Source organism: Tympanuchus pallidicinctus, unplaced genomic scaffold (assembly GCF_026119805.1).
Source record: "Tympanuchus pallidicinctus isolate F22 unplaced genomic scaffold, pur_lepc_1.0 scaffold10, whole genome shotgun sequence".
Classification (NCBI taxonomy): domain Eukaryota; kingdom Metazoa; phylum Chordata; class Aves; order Galliformes; family Phasianidae; genus Tympanuchus; species Tympanuchus pallidicinctus.
This window is the reverse complement of record NW_026294619.1, coordinates 14426504-14446113: the sequence shown is the minus strand read 5'-3', so window position 1 is coordinate 14446113 and position 19610 is coordinate 14426504. Positions and strand designations below refer to the sequence as shown.

General features: G+C 36.6%; 1 protein-coding gene across 3 annotated transcripts in view; it reads left to right on the top strand.

Annotated features, from left to right (window-relative positions):
• CADM2 (cell adhesion molecule 2) overlaps positions 1–5197 on the top strand; it is a 613088-nt gene extending 607891 nt beyond the window's left edge. For all 3 annotated transcript variants that reach the window (XM_052703751.1, XM_052703759.1, XM_052703764.1), the window contains one exon: positions 947–5197. In XM_052703751.1, coding sequence (XP_052559711.1) covers positions 947–1065 — 119 coding nt within the window. In that variant the 3' untranslated portion in view covers positions 1066–5197. The remainder of the gene's footprint in view (positions 1–946) is intronic.
• Positions 5198–19610: the final 14413 nt, after the last annotated feature.

Here is a 19610-nt window from a genome sequence, read left to right as displayed (position 1 = left end):
GTTAATTCCGAAATCATTTTGTGAGATTTAACCTCTGAATAGCTTGCAGACTGGGTTGTTAAAACCCAGTTGATTTGCTTATCCTCACCAAAAAAAAAACCTAGAAGAAAGGATTAGTATTGATGTTAACTCATTAAATCATTTAGGTAGGATAATCATATGGCTAGCAGACATCAGCTGATGCAAATAACATTTTAATTTGATTGGACCATGGAGGGGAAAAATAAACCTGTAGAAATGTGCCTCTTTTGTTTTTAATTTCTGAACAATAGCATATAAATCTTATGCCAACATAAATTACATTTTTCATGAGGGGCAGGTGGTTGTCAAGGTCAATACTTTTTATTCATTTCCAGATGATGAAAATGTGTGCCAGTGTAATATGAATGGATTTAGTTAGTGAAACTACCTCAGTTTTGTAATTCCTGGAAATGACCGTAATGCAATTCAGTAAAATTTAAGAGTAGGTAAAATCATGTGAAAAAGAAGTACAAAAAAGAAGTGGTCTTTTTTTTTTTTTTTTTAAGCATTTATGAATATCTGAATCTTCAAAGTTGATTTGATTTTTGTGAATAGCTTTTCCATGAAATAACCAAGATTTTATCATTTATTCTATAATTACAAAATATATTGCATACTACTGCAGTTACATAAAAGGTGGTCTTCTCTTAAGGTATTTCTTTAATTTACTATGAATAGATGTGAATTTGTGCATGTGGATTACCAGTGTTAATACTACAGATATTTCATGGACAAAGTAGAAAGCTGAACCTACCAGTATCATTCATACTAAAAATGTAAAAGTATCCATCCACTCATGAAGCAATTGGAGCACTGTTAGAAATGTACTTCCTATAATGCAATGTAAATCTAAAACAAAACCTAATCTTTTTTCTTTTTTTTTTCTTTCTTTTTTTTTTTTTTTCTGTTGTACTGATTCCTATAGGAACATATTTAACAAACGAAGCAAAAGGAGCTGAAGATGCACCTGATGCCGACACAGCCATTATCAATGCAGAAGGCAGCCAAGTCAATGCAGAGGAGAAAAAGGAGTATTTCATTTAGATACAGAACTAGAATCTTGGAGTTTTACTTATCAGGCTGAATGGTGGAGAAAACTGGCTATCATTTTTCAGACTTCATTTCTGCCATATTCTGCTATCTTTATTAACTTGCATACCTGCTCTAAGTAGCCAGTTTATACCAACAATCAGCTCTTGACATCCCCATTCTATAATTGCAGCATCGTGTATAAAGCAGGACATTTCTTATTGCCTAAAATCCATATCCACTGCTCTCTTAACATACAGTGCTTGAATATACAGCCTTAACAATGTTAATCATCATCTTAATTCAAGTTTTCTACATTTTTAAATGTTATACAGCTTTCTTCGTTTTCAGTTTCTTTTACCATGATCCCTACTAGTATGTCATAGAAGAATATTCATAACAAATACTATTAGGTAAGGACCTAATTTACTTACATAAAATGTTAAGTCTAAGACTAGAGGTTTACAAAGAATGTTTTATATATGTCTATAATTAAAAAAGCAACTTGTTTTTGAGACATATGCCCTAGGAAATACAAACAGAAGTCTTTGTAGAATAGTTTTTTGTGTGCTTGGATTTGGTGGGATAAAAAACAACTATCCATCTACTAAATTTTTTGTTTTGCTTTGCTTTGCTTTATTATGTTTTAAATGGTACCTTGACAGCAGTGCCATGTTTCAGTGGTAAAATCATGCTGAATAGCTAAACTGATTCTGCAAATTTAGATAATAGTGCTTCATTTGAAACAAATTTGTCTTTCCATTCTACTGCTTTTTTGGGATTACAACAATTAGAGATTTGTTTTGTGTGTGAGTAATTTCTGTTTTTGTAATTTATTTGCTTTTCATGGACTCACCTGCCTACTCAAATTTGAAGCGTTCATAGGGCATGACTGCAAGACATTTTAGTATATGTATATAGTGCATATAATAAATTCAATTAAACATTGTTTGATACATATTTAACTTTTTTGGCAGTAGCTAAGTCAGTCACAAGTAGGCATTTTCTAATGTCCATTATATCCCTTTAGATATGACTCAAATAAATATTCTGAGTAGGTAACATGTATAAGTATTTTTTTTGTCTGTATGTCCTAGCACTGTTCAGCAGCAAACTTTTCTAGTTCTTGTTGGTTTTTCTTTGTTATACAATGGAAGCACAATGTTATATGGAAAGGTAGTTTTATGCTAACAACCAGTGCACAGCCTCAGGTTTTAAATTACAACCACATTTGATTACAATCCTTAAAAAATACTATTGAGTTGCAAAAATTATCAGTTTTTAATTTGGCAGTTCCAGAGCTGCTTCTCTATGTTGGTTTGCCAAAAAAGAAAAAAAGAAAAAAAAAGAAAAAAAAGAAAAAAAAAAGTAAAAAAAAAAAAGTAAAAAAAAAAAAATAGAAATGTTAAAACAAAAGATATATGTTTTGTGTATACAGTAAATGGACTAATTCTTTATATTAAATTCCTGTCTATGCATTTTGTGAGGTACAAACTTATGTCACCGTGAATGATAGAGAATTCCTGCCATGCTTTTAGCTCCACAGTGAAAGTCTCTGTTTGGATTATTTCTGAATTTTTTTGTGTAATTGACAGCTGAAAAACACATGCTCTTAACTGCGACAACAAAACACTGTAAGCCCATTGGCTTATTTCCTCTTCCAATGAAGTAACAAGGTTGCCATAACAGCTCTTAGTAATGATTCTACACTGGAGAATGCAAGTTAGTCTAGATGGAGTTTGTTGTACTCCTGAGTTTTGCACCTTTGACAAAAGAATATTTCTCTCTGGTTGCTGTACTTGTTTGTGAAGCCTAAAAGCATGATGGTCTACTGTAAAGGACTTTCTCCTGGGATTTTATTTTTGTGTGGGAAAGGGAGAGTTTGGAATATGACATCATGTAGTATGGAAAAATGGAAGATAAAGGTGCTGTGTCAGATTATTTATCAAAAGAGTATAAACCTTTTAAGGACAATACTAGAGTATTTTAATTGTTTTTGTTGAAACCTTTATCTTGTTAATTTCAAGAAAAAAGGGTGACGTCAATCAAGCAGCACTTTTTTTCAAAATATACAGACATAAATAATATGATGTGGTTGAGTGTTAACATAATAAATCATATACAGTATGACATTTTAAAGAAATTAGTCTGCATTGATGTGATTGCATGCTTGTTTTTACAGTTCACTCCATACCCATCTGTGGAAAAATGCAATAATATGTTAATATAATATGGTAGTTTGAGAGAACCAGGTAGGTGCTACTAGACACATTGAAAACTAGTATAGGTTTACAAGATATTCATGTCTTTCAAAACATACACATGTAAAAAGGCTGGCAAAGGAAGTCATTCAGTTAGTACCAAAAATATGGATTCTTGCCACAACTGTAACTCCCAGTTATCCACAGTAAAGTGTCACACAATGCAAGGTTTCATTTCAGTACCTGGGGCCCAACTGAACTAAGCATCTAAGCACGCACTCAGTGACAGGCATGGGAGAAGTTCCGTTGAACTGTAAGGCACTATTCTTACGCATAAAAAGAAGAGCTTCCCTGGACAAGGGCCTTATTTGCTCAAGTGGAATTCCCCAGAAGTATGATGTTTATGCCTTTTTTTATTCTTCCTAATTCCAGCTTGTTTGAATAGTAGAGTTGTTACTTGAACTGTTGCCCGATGAAGGTCAGGCAGGACCTCCAAAAGCAGGATTGTTTTGAACCATTTTCTCCAGCAGTATAAAAACAGCATTTAAACTTTGCAAAAAAAAAAAAAAAAAAAAAAAAAAGATATGAATTGGACAGTTGAAATGTATTATTTCATTGGTTTCCAATTAAAACTAATCATATGTGCTGATTTTTAATGCAGTTGATCTTCCATTATCTTGTACCTTGTGATGTCACATCTGTGCAAAGCAGGTGTAAAAACCACAACAAGCAGCCATAAATGGCAAATTCTGACTGGGTAGCACTTCACAAGCCTATCTAGTCCTCACAGATTGAAATTACTGTACCAAGTGTGAAGAGGCATCATTCTCTTTTGTAAGCAAAACCATGCCTCAAAGCTAATGATTTTTAGTAGGCTGGTTTTTAAACCAGTTTTCTGTTTCCTTTAGTCAAGATCCCATTCTGAAAGATTGCTTTGAAGATGGCTGCAAGGTACCCAGCAAATGCATGAAATGGAGTCTCTGAATGGGAAGACATTAGCCAAAATATATGTGACACCCTCTCCCTCACTCCCATGCAGAGTAGTTTTCTCAAAACCAGGTAGCTAGTTTCTGCCAGTGTACTGTTTACAATGTCAGTTGCTGATTATTTCTACACTTTTAAATGTTGTTTTTTTTTTTTTTTTTTTTTTTTAATTTCTTTTTTTCCAATGTTTGAAGAACATTCTCATGATTTGGACAAGAAAGCTGTGCATCAGAAGACAAGGGGTGCATCCTCACACTCTTTTAGCATCATCAGACAAATCAAGAAACAGTTTAGGGAACCTGATGTTGAATTTTGAGGCTCAGAATTTTAAGCTAGAACACGTTAAAAAGCGTTCACATTTCTTAGGAGTGGTTCATCTTGCACTGAGACTCCCTCTATAAAGGAATTTGTGGAGAAAACCAACTTTTCTAAATAAGACATGAAAGTTAACATCTTGTGTATTTTCATGACAGTATACTATACATATATATATATATAAAACTATTTCAATGAAAAGAAAGGACAGAATCATCTGTAATTATGTAATTCATGATTGTAACAGCACTGAAGTTACCATGTACGCACATGTACAGTAGCTCTTTCAGCAGTTACAGCGTAGATACATGTACTTCCCTGTAACATAGCCGTTATAGTGTAATTTAGTGCCACTTATTGTAAAGTGTTACCAAAAGGAAAACAGAGTTCTTACCTTTATAATTCCATTCAAATTAAAGGTAAGTTTATTAAATTAGCGCTGTTAATCTGATACAATATTTCTTAATTAAGGAGGTGATTTAAAACGTCATGCTCACACTGCAGCTTTCCCCACTGCTTATCCAGACTCCTCCAAGTATCTGATCTCTACACTCCAAGGAACTGGTAATCTGTGATGAACATACCAAAATCCAGCTACTTCTACTTTAATTGAATAAGCTGTAGAATAGAGAAAAACAAAACAAAAATATGCGAGTAATGCTTTTATTAAGTGGCACAAAGTACACACTAAAAACTATGCAAAAATATAGGTGAATATAGTGTATTTACATGTAAGTATCTTGTACTTGCTGTGTATGGATTTTGGAAAACCATGTAATTATAATATGCATTTTGATTATTTCAAGCAGGGGGACAACACTTAACAATCACAAGGAAAACCAGGAAGGTACATGTACAAGCAGCAGATATCCTAATGCAATATGTGTAATTCCTCTACCTTCAATGACAACTAATTTATAAAAATGCTTATATTCCTCATTATTCTTACTAGCTTTAATTTCTATCTCTTTAAGGCCCACTAAGTATAACTGAATCACCTTTAGGAAAGGCAAACACTGACTGTGCTGATGGCTTTGCTGCCAGCATTCTTTGTGTCTGGCAACACTGTTCAGTAATCTATTTCAGGCTCAACAGCACAAGTTTTCTCTTTTTTTCTGTCCTCGGGGGAGCCTAGTATGTTAAGATGCTGAAATATGCTGCCATATGCCCTGGTATTTTTAGCAGGCACAACAGAGAAAGAGAGAACTGCATTTTTCTGACCCCTAGTTTGCTGAATCACCTCACCTGGAATTTCCACCGCTTGCTCAGTAATGCCAGGCAGTCTTAAATTGTAAGTACCAAATGCTTCCATCAAAGCACGGAGGATGCCTTTCGTGATAAAGCTGATGTTTTGTAAACATGAAGTTTTGTATTAGTGATCCTTCTAATTCTTGCCACTTTTCCATCAGACCCCACCGCAGGGAATGCACTGAAAGACAGATAACATAGTATAGCAAAAGAAGAAAAGGGTATTGTAAGCCTTTTTTTAATTATTATTTTTAGCTGCCATTTGCTATGATTCTTCTTTGTGTCATATGTAATAGACAAATAGATGTATTTAGCAACTGCCGTTAGCATTTTTCCACATTGTACTATTCCTTGAATATGACATCTACCTCTTAGTCTGAATACTAGCTACGAAATATTTGTATACATTTTAAATTACTACTAAGTCTTTGGTGTAGTTTTGAAATAAGATGATTGTAATTTTGTTTTTCTGCTAAAAATAGAAAGAAAATATTGCCTAGGTTGGTAATACTTGCCCTATTCTTTGCCAACTTTGGGATTCTTTGGGATTATAATAGGGCATAAGGACACAGCCTCAGCTGGTATAAATCAGCTTCACTCTATTGCCTTAAATGTGGGCCAATTTACACTGGCTGGGGGTTCATCCCAAACAGCTTAAAAATGAACTGCTATACCATATCAATATTTAGTCAGTACTAGACAGTGGCATGCAATCCAACTTCTATACAATTCCTTTCCAGTAAAAGGCATGCAGTTTTGAAGAGAAACTTTTTAAAGCACATGCAAGCTTTTGAATTAAATATGCAATACCACTATTGTTGAGATATTCTGACATGTCTCTTACTTATTTCAACATATTTTAAGAGCATGTTTACATTAAAAACACTCAATGCATGTTGGACAGGGAAGGACTATTGCAAACAATAAGAGAACATGAAATAGGCGGAGCTGCTTCTGACGTCAACAGAGCAGAGTAGAAACTCATCAGAAGTGGAAATTCCTAAAGGTGTCCTACATGGTTTTTCAGAATGGATCTGAACTAGTAACTCCAACACAAGTGAGCATTGTCTATTAGCACTGACAGAGGACTAGCACAGTTCCTTCCTGCTGTCGGTGAATCTAACCCAGCACTCTGCACTTGCTTTAACTCAGGAGGAAATAAAGGTATAAACATGGTTTAACAGCACACTTCTGTATCACTCCACGTTCTCGGGATGCTTTAAGCTTTATGCGCTTCCAGCAGTCCTTTAGGGAATTATTCCCATGTCTAGGAATCACCCTGTTTCCAAGCTGTGTTCATTTTCTTCATCACTGTTTAATGTATTTACGTATAGACAGAAGATGGTGTAGAGCCAATACACTGACTGTATTTCTAGGGGTTTCCTATAGCAGGACATCTCTCAGTAGATGGCAAAAAATTCTTAATGATGTCTGTGTTTATGATAGATCTGCTCTCCATGTTCCGTGTCTTGAGTAATTTATTCTCTGTTGGGCTAGAAGCAGCAGTCTGATTGGAAAGGAGATAGAAAACAAAGTCTCCCTTCTTTTACAGGCTCCTTTTAGGACCAGTCTATGTTATTACTGGACAAATGTTGAAGGATTTTTATTTTCATCTTTTTTAAGAGTTCCGTTGCAAAACCAAGCCTTCTGGGATCAGCACTTCAGCACTGTCTCTGTGTTCAGGATTAAACCAGAAGTGTTTCCTGCGTGAGCTCTGTTTGCACGCTTCAGCACAAACTATATGAAGCCTTATCCTGCCCTTATGCATAATGCTGAGGAAAATAGATACTATTTGCTTCTAAACATACTCTTTTCTTAGTCTTCTTCTACAGCAAGACTATTGAAGCCCTCTTAAAGGAGGGCTTTTGTAAATTAAAAAAAAAAAAAAAAAATGATAATGCTAATCATTAACTGTTAACATCATTTGCTAAGAGTGGAAAAGTCTTTAACTGCTGAGCTGAATTCTTTAGTACTTCCTCTTTCCCTCCTTTCTATGCATATTGCTTAAAGCTAGTAAATGCACAGTTGCTCATGCTGTCTTTTTTCAGTGAAAGCAGATTTCCTTATACCCCTGTACAGCATCCATAGAAATATGCAAATACAACCTACAGTCATCTGCTTCATCCTCAGCAGTGAGCCAAGAGAGTGAACTCGTGGATTACTGGGTTCATATATGTTCTGCTTCCATAAAAGTTGGATACAATACGCCTATTGATCTCAAAAGAATAAGGCTTGAGTTGTTAAAGTACATTTGAGTTGCTCTTTAGTTCCTTTAGAACAGAATGACAAAGCATGCCTTGTGCATCCTTTACTCTGAGTATAGATATTTTATAGCTACAGAAAAATGTTCAGCAGGAATTTTCCTAGAATAAATAGTAAGACACAATTTGTGAAAGGACTGGAACAACTTTATCTATTTAGTCAGCATAAGTATATTTTCCAGGGAAGTCCAATGTCCACTGCTCTTATGCTGGCAGTTCATACCTTTGGAAGGATACATTTGAATGATTCAAAAATAAAACCACAACCTTGAAAACAAAACCCCTGGGAATTAAACATATTGCACTGATGGTGGAGACACATTTACTTCATTTAATTTCTTCATTAATAACCTCAAGCAGACAAAATGCATATTGTAATGTTAGGTACATGACACTTGCATGTTGCTATGCCTATATACTTACAAAGTATTCAATGTGTACTTAGTGGCGCTTAAAAAAATGTCATGTACAATTCCTCTAAACATTCTTACAGGGTTCCCATTTGCACTTCATCTTTCAGAAAAGTCTTGTCAGAAAAATGTCTGATGAATATTATTGAAAAAAAATAAAATTTCAATTTTAGTTATCTGTTGGACATTTCTGAATTGTCTATTCATTTGATATTCATTTAGTCTATTCCTTTGTGCTTGCCAGATTGGCAGTGGAGTTGATTTAGACCAGTGGCTGTACACACGGACTGTTCACTGAGCCAATTTTGCTGTTTCTAATAGAACTGTTACATACATCTTCAAATATTAATTCTGAGATTACACAAATTGTCTAAGAAAGTAATCTAGGAGACATTGGTATTTTACAGATAATTACAAATTCAATTGTTTTATTTAATGTTTAGAAACTATTTACTATATATTGCTTTATAATTCCTTCTGATTGATGACATAACTTTTGAATGCTGTCCTCACTATAGAAGAAACTCATGCTTCTGAAGAGGTCAAGTGCTGAAAAAGCATTTAAGGCTGTGGGACTTAAATGGTGGTCCAGCAATCTCGAAGGAACTAGAGTATTCAACTAAGGTTTTCTATACCACTTACCACCTTTAATTGATTTTAATTTAATTAAAGGACAAAAGGCCACTGGGGTCAAAGGAAGATAGGCAAATATAACGGTAAAGAGGAAATTCGGAGGAGTCCTTGTTAAAAGAAACAAGTTCCAGATACAAAGTGGGACACTAGTTGAAGCTGGTTTCTTTACACAGTTTTTCTTTGGTGCCATTGTGCATCTCTGATGGCGTATCTTTCCTATGACCTAAACTAGACATTCATTTAGGAAATGTACAGACCTGTTGCATTCAGCAGATTTCTTCTTTGATTCTTTTTTTTTCTAAATCAAGATATGTTTCCTTAAGGAATTTATAAATGTGCAATAGCATGCTTTTTAAATACAGCAACTGTGGAGAATACAAGATGATCCTCAGGGTCATTTGACCATTAATTGAAACAAAGCGTGCTGAAATTCTGCATTGTACCTCAAAAAAAAAAAAAAAATCTACAAAATGACACAATCTACCACCATGTTTATACATTTATGTGTTCAAGCTGTTATTCTTTTAGCACTGTCCTTTTCACATTCATCAACCAAACATTTCAACAACTGCATTTTACTGTGTGCCTTTCCCTGCCTAGGTACTTACTGTGATGATTTTAATCTACTATGTCCCTTGAATGGTTCTCTTTAAAAAAACAAGATCTTTACATTTGTTTCATAGAAACATAGGACCATATAATTGTTTGAGTTGATCTAGTCCAACTCCCCTGCAGTGAACAGGACATGTTGTATGTCTCCATACATTTCATATGCATAAATTTTTTTTTTATTAACAGGCAATAAATTACCTGCTTTCTCTATACCCCACAGTATAGAGACAAAAATACAGCTTTATTTTTTGTTTGTTGTTTTGCTTTACTTTCTTTTCCAATGAGAATAATATAAGTGGAAACAAACATGATTAAAAAAAAAAAAAAAAAAAAAAAAAACCATCTGTAAAGATTGCTTCAAATTTCATGGAATACTGAGAACAATTTAATTGTATACAGAGCCTCTCTGTGCTGGGCCATCACATTATACGTGAATACATGAATGCAAAAAAAAAATTATTTCCCTCTTTTCATAGTATCAGGTATCTATATAAAGATATACAACCTTCAGAAATAATGTTACAGAGCAACACTCTGTCAAGGTAAAGGTAAGTACAATTAGCAAAATGTAGAGATAATCATGGAAGATAATGAAGATGGTTCCTAGCTTGACAAAAGAGTCATGCTACATTGCCTTCCGGTTCTCCTTCAAGCACTTGGCAGCATCTTGAGCCACAGGAGGGCACTTTTGATTAGCTCTGGGCTACTTAGTTACCCAAGCTCTTGCTCCTGCTGAGTTGGTCGCAATAGCTCCTCTGCTGCTCAAGACTAAGAGGCAAGGGTTTTATTGATTCTGCAAGCTGCATGGAGAAAAAAAAAAAAAAAAAAAAAAAAAAAAAAAAAAAAAAAAAGGAAGACAGAGAGTGTTTTTAAGCAAGCCGGAAAGATTTTTAGAGAGAGCCTTCTTCTTTGTTCTTTAGCATCTTACAGGAAATTAGCACTAATGTCAGCTGGTGAGGATAGCAAGTGTCCCTGCTCAGTGTATTGTGAGGGAGCACGTCCTCCAAGTTGTGCAGCTGGCTGGGGAAAGGGAGCACACAGGGAGAGGAGGCAAAGCTGTGCACATGCCAATAGCTTGGGAAACAGGTTTGACCCTCTCCAGGTTTAGGACCAAAGAGGAACCTGACATGCTGCGGCTCTTCTTTTCAGTCTGTATTCTAGAGCTTCAGCTGCACAATGTGCTAGAAGAATCTGGTTCAATCAGCAGAATCACAGAGCTACTGTACAGTGAGAAACATTTTCCAAACACTGATGCCAATGCATGGCAAGCAGGCAGTGCTTGCAATTGCAAGGGGCTTTAGGCTAATTGAGCTTATAGACATGTAGGAATATGTAAGATATAAAGAGAAGAAGAAATAAGAAAATCGGGATTTGGACCCGGACAAATGAAATTGAACAAAAAGTACAGAGAATTAAAAAGTACACTTTTTGCAAAGGCTTTTGGTTTTGTGTCAGAACACTATCCAGCTTTGGCTCAGGTAAAAGAAAATATTTCTTATAATTCTGTAATTCCTCCACTGCATTTTTACTCTTTCTGGACCATCTAATGCTCACCTTAGAGAAAGAAGTGCACTTGCCATGATATGATTCAGTTAAAGCACGTCATTATATTGCACTCACTAATTTACAGTGAGACTACCCTACAGAACAGCAGTAAGCAACATGAGTAAGAGCTGTCATATTTATTTTCTCATCTGTGTGCAATGAAGCACTGTGTCTTATTTATTCATTTATTTTATTTTCCCCTATGTTTAAGTAAGAAGTGTAGATTATAAAAAGCACTTAGAGAAGAAATAGTGGCCTTTGTGATGGTCTTTTCTTCCTGTGGGATTCTATGTTCCGATTTTAGGATGTTCTCCTTGTAAAGCTCTCATTGTACTGGAGGAATTATATTACTGATGGAAATTTACATTTAAGAGCTCTAGGGAGTCTCTCAGCTGCTCCCAAATCTGGCCTGTCAGGGCCTTCAAAATGAAGATCTGGACCTCAGACTAAATTCCAAAAAATGTAGGAAGACAACTACAGTGAGCAGTCTGAGCTTGCTAAGAAAATGCAGCCAAATTTGCCACCCCTTTGAGGGTGCTTGAAGGTACTTTTCATGGCCAGGAGTAGTTTTCTTCATTGTTCTACTGTAGTGCCTGAGAAGTGCCACAGATGAAGAGATACCACCACCTTCAGATGTCTCTGTTGCCTCAAGCTGGTAAGCAAAAGTCATGGCTGCCGCAGTAGAGGAGAGCAGCAGTGCTCCTGTTCAGAGGTTAGAAATATAACTGCACCAGTTTGGGATGTGTTGTGGGCCTTCCACATAGACTACACAATCCATTAATATTGTTTTCCAGGATGCAATTAAGACTGGTGCCCTCTTCTCTCAGCTAGCAGACGAATGCTGCACATCTGACTGTCAGATGTATAGTCTGCATGTGGATGCTGAAGCTGCTGCAGGTAAGAAGTAATCTTCTCACACTGGACTGTTGCAAGGCTGAGATAAGATTTCCCACAACCATTCTTTGGGTGCCTCATGCATCTTCCTCATTTACTACAACCCTCCTGCAGTAGTTGAAATCCTCTTTAAGCACTACATTTCACTGAGTAGAAGGGAAGAAGGTCAGTAGGTCATTACAGAGATTCATTTACACATCATAAGCTTCTCCTCTGACAAGCGGCTAAGAGAGCGTAAGAAGTCTGTTCACATTTCATAACACAGGTTAGTGAAACGTGAATGCAGCATTGTGCTTCTGTATGAAATTAGTAGTGTTGCAATTTGGAGGTTTCATTTTTTTAGCTCACACAAGCTTGCAAATGCACAGGCAGAGGGGCACAGATGTATAGACATACACACACAAACACAGTACTTATTTCATGTATGCTTCTATGCCTCATTCTTACCAAGTAGGTAGCTCCAGCTTGTTCTGCTGTTCCAAGCTCATGATTTTATATCTACTGTATTCTCTCAGGACACAGCTTTATGTTTTTAATGTTTATTTTACATCTGTACAGCTGGTGCTGATATTTTGTGTAGCACAAGTAAACTAGCTCTAGATTCACTCATTGGTTAGCAATTTTTGTTGAACGTTATTCACCAAAAGGTATATTCAGCCTAGAGGAGGCACAAATATGTACAGCAAATTTTACAGAAAAGCATTTTGAGTTTGCCTGCTATTCTCAGTACAACTAGGCCATAGTCATTCAAGTGGCAAAGAGCTTTACCATCAGTCCCTGATTTGCTGCCCCCAGGGTGGGAAGGCAGCTGTTGGTTGTGCCACTGATCCTTGGATGCTCTGCAGCTTGACAGAGTGCCAGTGTCAGCAGGAGCACCAGATCAGTGTGTGATTCAACCACCAAATCACTCTCTCTGCCAGCATTATTTTTTATTTCTTTTCAATAGGAGGGAAATACAGTCTGGCTAGTTTCAATTCCACTGGGGCCTTGAGTCTGAGTTTTCATTTGGGAAATGAATCATGACCATTCCGCCTTTTTGTAGTGCAAAAACAGACAGTACAGTACCTCCTTTTAACACACAAAACTAACAAGTAACTGTTCCCATGAGGAACTGGGAATAGTGGGGAGAGAACTGTATTTGCTGAGTGTGATGGGAAAGAACAAGAAATACGAGAAGAATGAGGGAAAGTGGTGTCAGGAGGACGTGTTGCAGTGCCACCTCACCTGGCACTGTGAGCATCATGAGGTTCACGATTAAAGAGGGATGGGGAAAAGATTCAGTTAAGATGACAGAAAGATTTAGGAAAGAAATGAAACAGAAATTTGAAAACAAAGGTGGAGACAGAGAAAAAACTTTGAAAGAGAAGATGAGGGCAAACTGACATTCAGAGTTGCTGATATGCCTTAAACTTCCCAGAGCTGGGACTGAGGAGGCATCACATCAGGTTCCTGGCAGGAAGGATTTTCACTGTCACTTGCAGGTAGCATTCAAACTGATCAAAGAATACCACTAAAAACATGCACTGAAGTAAGGAGTCCAGGAGAGAGTGAGCTGCCTACAAGCAGCACCTTCAGCATAAAATATGTAGTAGACCATAAAGCAGAAGTCAATTGCTTAAGGTTCCTAGAGCCAGAAGAGACACCACCACCTCCCTTAAGTAATGGAAAATGATGACACTGTCTAAGCCCTTCCTATTTTTCTAGGGTGTAGCTATACTAGCAGCTCCAATTAGAACTATCATGTTTGATATAAATATTTACATCTGCATAATTCTCTTCCCTAACCATGCTGGAACTCAGCAGCAATTACTACAGGCCAGGGCTCTGCTTCAGCTCTCACAAGAAAATGGCAAGTGCAGTCACAGCCTTTGTCACCAGCTGCCACCCACTTAGTCAGGTGCTTGCCAAAAAGAATAAGAAACAGTAACTCTCAGTCATCCTCACTTCTTTATTAGCAAAGAAAAACTCTAATACCCCTCCATTAAATTCATACTGCAAGAAGCCAAACCTCAGTGCATTATTAATATGCTCAGGAGACGAAACTTGGAAATCTTTCACCTTCTTATGTATCTAGGGTAGGAATTGCCTTCTCAGAATGAATCTCCTTTACAACAAGGCAATGAAATTTGTTACAATTAACTGAAAGAAAGGAGAGAGGATCGATGTCAGAATTTCATGAGCCACAGAGTTCATTGTGAGAGTCGTGAAAATCTCTTGCAAATGGAATGAAGTATTCCTTAGAAACTGGGATCATTGTATATGAAGTGAGTTATTTATGCTCTGATTTAGTTTTTCTAATAAGGAACCAACAATGATTTGATAAACATCACATATGTATGAAACAAAGTGAAGAGAGTCACAGAAATAAATATGACTTCTATTAAAGCTAGCTCATTTTAAAAGCAGGCTAACTCCTTGGACTTCTGCAAAATTACACCTGATACAGATGGACATAAATATAGAACCCAATTATTGCTTTTGCAAAGGGATTGATGTAGTGTTGTTCTGGGAAAGGAAAGCTTTCATTCAGGCTTTTTCTTTTTTTGCTTCCCTTTCTACTTCCCTGTCTTCGTCCCCTTACCCCCCCCCCCCCCCCCCCCCCCCCCCCCATGTGCACACTTTTGAATAACTTCTTAAGTCAATGTTCTTGTTGGGCAGCATCAGAGCCATCTGAAAGAAACTGCAAGAAATATTCCAGTCCTTCTGACTGTCCCATCTCTTTTCTACCCTAGAAAAAAATTAGTGGCATCTAAATGCACTAACTTCTTCCAAGATGTAGAAACAGCCATACAGCTTGTGTATAAGCAGATGCTCGGAAATTGGAAGAGGGATAATACTGGGAAGGATGAGTGTCTGGCACAGTCATATTGCTAGTGAAGTGTCCTTGTTTTGAGTTAGAAAATGTTCAATTACAACTGGGAAGGAAAGAATAGTCGGGGGACTGGATGTTTTTTTTTTCTCTCTAAAGTTCTATATCTTGACTGGGATTCATGGGATGTTCCATGATAAACTACAGGAGGATTTGGCTAATGTGACAAAGGAAAAGCATGAGCATATACTGCTGAGAACTAGTTACATGAGAGAGTTGTAGGAACACAGGAAAAGGTCTGGAAATTAAATGTCCATATAAAAGCAAAGCTGTTCTCAGTAACTCTGCTAAGCTCCAAGAATATGGAGCGTATGATTTCTAAAGAACACAGTGCCCAGCACAGTGTGAATAACCCATGACTCTCACATTCCCTTGTTTTTTGCTGGCAACACAACCACTCAACTACACAGTTTGCTGTGAAAAACCAACTCGTTGGCTGACAAAGAGCTGCCACCAGGATCCAGCCAAGTCTTGTGTTATGGGACTGCTCTAACAGTTTCATCTGGAAGACTGATGTGGATTACAGTAGCAGTTCTTTTAAGGAAGACTTTAAACTGAATGCAAAAGTGTCTCTGTAAGACATGTAAAAGGTCCCTTTGCTCATAATCTCTCCTTTTGCCATACTTTGAAAAGAAAAATGTAACAAATTTGTGAGGACAGCTTCGTAATACTCCCTATTGTAGTGTAAATTTGTATGCGCCATGTAAGACTTCAGGAAATACCCGATATTCAAAAATCAAGAAAAATGGTAAGAAACAAAGGATTATAATGGACTGAAAAGTTTTGCTTAAATAATAATAATGATAAAAAAAAAAAACAAAACAAAACAAATACAATCTGGAAATACTTAGGTTTCTTATAACTTCCTACTGTAATGAATTCAGATGAAATACATAACGCAAAATGGCATCTCAGAGGGGACTGTTCTTTGATGAGTAATGCCAAAGGTTACCTCACTTACTCAAGTGCCCATACCTCTTGTTAATCAAAAATCCCATAGCAGCTTTTCTCTAGAATACAGATCGACATCCAATCCGACCTCAAAATTTGTTCAAGATCTATGTACTGATGTCTCTAAAAATACTTACTCAAGTGCCTAGGCTTCTCTGAAAAATCTTCCTATCCCTCTCTACATGGACTTTTGGGATCAACCTCTTTTTTTGAGGGGAGAAGTTACTTTTTTTGAGGGGAGAAGTTACTCCCCAAAGCTCTTTAATTGACATAAGCAAAAGCAGTCTCAAGACTCCTAGTTTTTACTGGGTTTTCTTTTTTTCAGCTAGTCTCGTATCCATTCCATGTCTCAGTTTCCCATTTAGAAAATAAAGGTAATATTTAAGGCAACTTTTCAAAGCACTTTGAGACTTCATTTTTAAAAATTAGCCTTTATCCATTACCCCTCTGTTAGTTACCACATATCTTATAAATCCTATTAGAACTGCCTTTGTGTTAATGCAGCATCAGGAAGGCAAACACCTGCAACTACCACTGATGAAGAAATTAACTGAATTCAGCAGGATCTACTACACTTACTAATAATCTCAGTTCAAATATCTGATATAGTTGGAACTACATTGCCCAGTCTGGAAATGAGCAGGTATTTCTGAATCTTGAAATAGAAAAATCAAGCCCCTCACAGGATGACTCATCTCTCACTGCAATGTCAGTGTCTTTACATTGCACCTTCAGCAACGCAAAAGCAAAACAACTTTGGTTGCAGATGGGCTGTGTGACAGTCAGATGTGTCGATACCTTGACTCAAGAGAATATGAGGTCATAATTAAGGTTTTGCTTTAGTGCAGGAGTTTTAATAGCATAGATATTGTTCCTGCTATTTGTTTCAAATAGAAATCAATAACTTACAGGGATCTGACAGTAGTGGCAAGTACTGAAATGGCAAAAACTGCTGGAGACTTTCTCCTAACTTTTGTTTTTCTCTTATAAGATGCTTGTATAGTCTGGGTAAATTGTAATGCAGCCCTTTTTGTCCATTCAAGAGACACGAAGTAATGTGTAAACCAATTAATAATAATCTTAATGATGCAAAGATTTTTCATGATGCTAATGTACAACCTGGTTACACGCTATATATGTTCCTGTACAGTTCACTTTCTCTAATTTTTCACTTTAGCTGCTCTTTGCTTTGTTTAGAAATAAACTTTTTTTTCTCCCATTCCTTCTGCATTTCTGATATGAGTGAAACAATAAGTATTATTAGAAGACGTGGGAGTATAACAATACATCTCTACTGGAACTACTGCAGAGTTAAAAACTTTGCATCAACACTTCTATCACTCTCTTAGACTTCAATGCTTTAGCTTGTATGGTTAGTTCAAAAGACTGCAAATGCGAAGTTTACAGAAGTATATGACAGTGATATATTTGCCAGTAGCAAATTAGTCCAAGTGAGTTGTAAAGCCTGTGCTGACAAATCTAATTCTTCTCAGGTTTCAAACTGTCTCCTCCAGGCTGTGATTAATTTCATTAGATATTCTTAAAGTTAAGGAGGGAAAAAAAAAAAAAAAGTAGTGAAGTAATGTAATAAGGTAGTCTGTCAATCACAAGTTCTAGAATAAAAAAAGTCAGATTCAGTGATCTTTCCATACTGTGGACACAATTCTCATCTCACTGACATGAGAACATTTCCACTGCATCCATAATCCATATATTTCAATGGATGAACACTTCATTTTAACAACAGGCACTGCAATTACAGTTTGTGGTATTTATCTAAAATGATCTCCACCAAAGTGGAGGCTATGTAATAATACATTTTAAATTTACCTGTTCCCAAATAATACAGAATGGCATATAAATGATGAAATTATGCACCCATAGTGAAATTCCACACATAGTTATTATGAAAGACTATGAATATTGTGCAATAAGGAGTATTTATGCCATAAGTGAAAACATTAAAACAGTAATTTACAGCTATAATTCTATATTTTTATGGTCAAGTTATGAAGCAAATTTATTCACTCATCACGAAGATCAATTTCATGTGGGAAGACAGCTTCCAACCTAAGTACCTAGTAATAGCAAACATCATTACGATAGCCCAATTGGCTAATAATGAGACTGTTAATCCTCAGTGATTAACTTCTTTCTTTCTTGGGTTGATTCTATTACTGATTTGAATTTCCAGAAGTAGTTTAGCCTTCTGAAGTTGGTGGCCCTGCTTGTGGCAGGGAGGTTGGAGATTCATGATCCTTGAGGTCCCTTTCAACCCTGGCCATTCTGTGATTCTGATAACAGCAACTTTTCTATTTTTATATATTTATTTATTTATTTTTAAGAGAGGAAGTCACAGTGTAAGCAACTTTTCTCTAGTAACATTTAGTCTTCTCCTTTCCCTGCCTTGCCTCCCCACAGACTTTTGCCTATCACTCTTATTTGAGCTGATAGACTTGTGGGGTGGGGACACATGGCCTTACCTTTACCATGGAGTGATCTGTCGTTGACCTCACCTGCTGCTCTACTCATTTCTCTGATCAGGAAGTATGGGAGAGCGGGAGGAGAGGAAGTACATCGTACTTTATTTTGCACTTCTGTAAGTAGCCTCCTCTTTAAAATTTTACTCATGATAGCTTTCATAGCTTTCTTTAAACTTAACTCAGCCCTGTGTCTTTTTTGCTTTTACATCAATAATGTATATTTAGGGACTTTTTGGTAGTTGTTTGTTTTCAGTTTCAGCCTCTGCCTTCTTGTCTAATAGGCTCTATCCTCACTTCCAGCATTTCTATGATCACACCTCTGAAAAATAACAATGGTAACATGGCAGTGAGTACAACTAAACTGCATTTGATATAGCATCCAAATTTTCTGACAGATTACTGCTTTTATTTTCAAAAGAGGATTGTGATAAGAGTTAGGTAGTGGTTTTATGTAGCAGAAATAAGTTTGAATGCAAAGGAACGGACTGGTAAAGGTGTGTAAGGATTAAAGTCATGTGCTTTGATATGACCTTTAGGACCTGCTTCCTGGAAAAGAAACTGGAGCTCTGTCTTAGCTCTGTGTGAGTGGATCTAACTGCCTGGAACATGGTCATCAGCCCATTGACAACAGGCATGTTTTAAAGAAAAAAAAATAAAAATCAACGAGTAAAGTTAAATAGTAGGAAATGCTTACAAAAAAATTTTCTGAACTTCCACTCCTCTCTGGAGCTTTGCCAAATCAACTGAACCTATAATAAATCAACAATTCATTTGGGCCCAGTACTGGAGCCTTCTACCTGAACCTCTTCCAGAAAGCAGGTCAAGCAGCAGATTTACCAGGAAGGGTAATGGGGTTGCACAGTCCCCAGCGTCAGTGTTCTCAGTTCTGGCGCAAGTGCTCTCCTGTAAAGTGGTATGGCTCTGCAGGCACTCACATTTGCTTCAGGGCATGTTTGTCACCACTACCAGCTCTAGGAGGAATAAGATTACAGCTTTACTGGGTCAATGATGATAAGAATATTTCAGGTTAACAGCTAGGGACCTGTCATTTCTTCTGCAAAGTCAAATCACCTGAAAAAGGAGGGGAAAAAAAACTCCTCACTCTTCCCAAGCACTGCTTTGGTTTTAGCTGTGCGCTAGTTGCACAAGTGCTG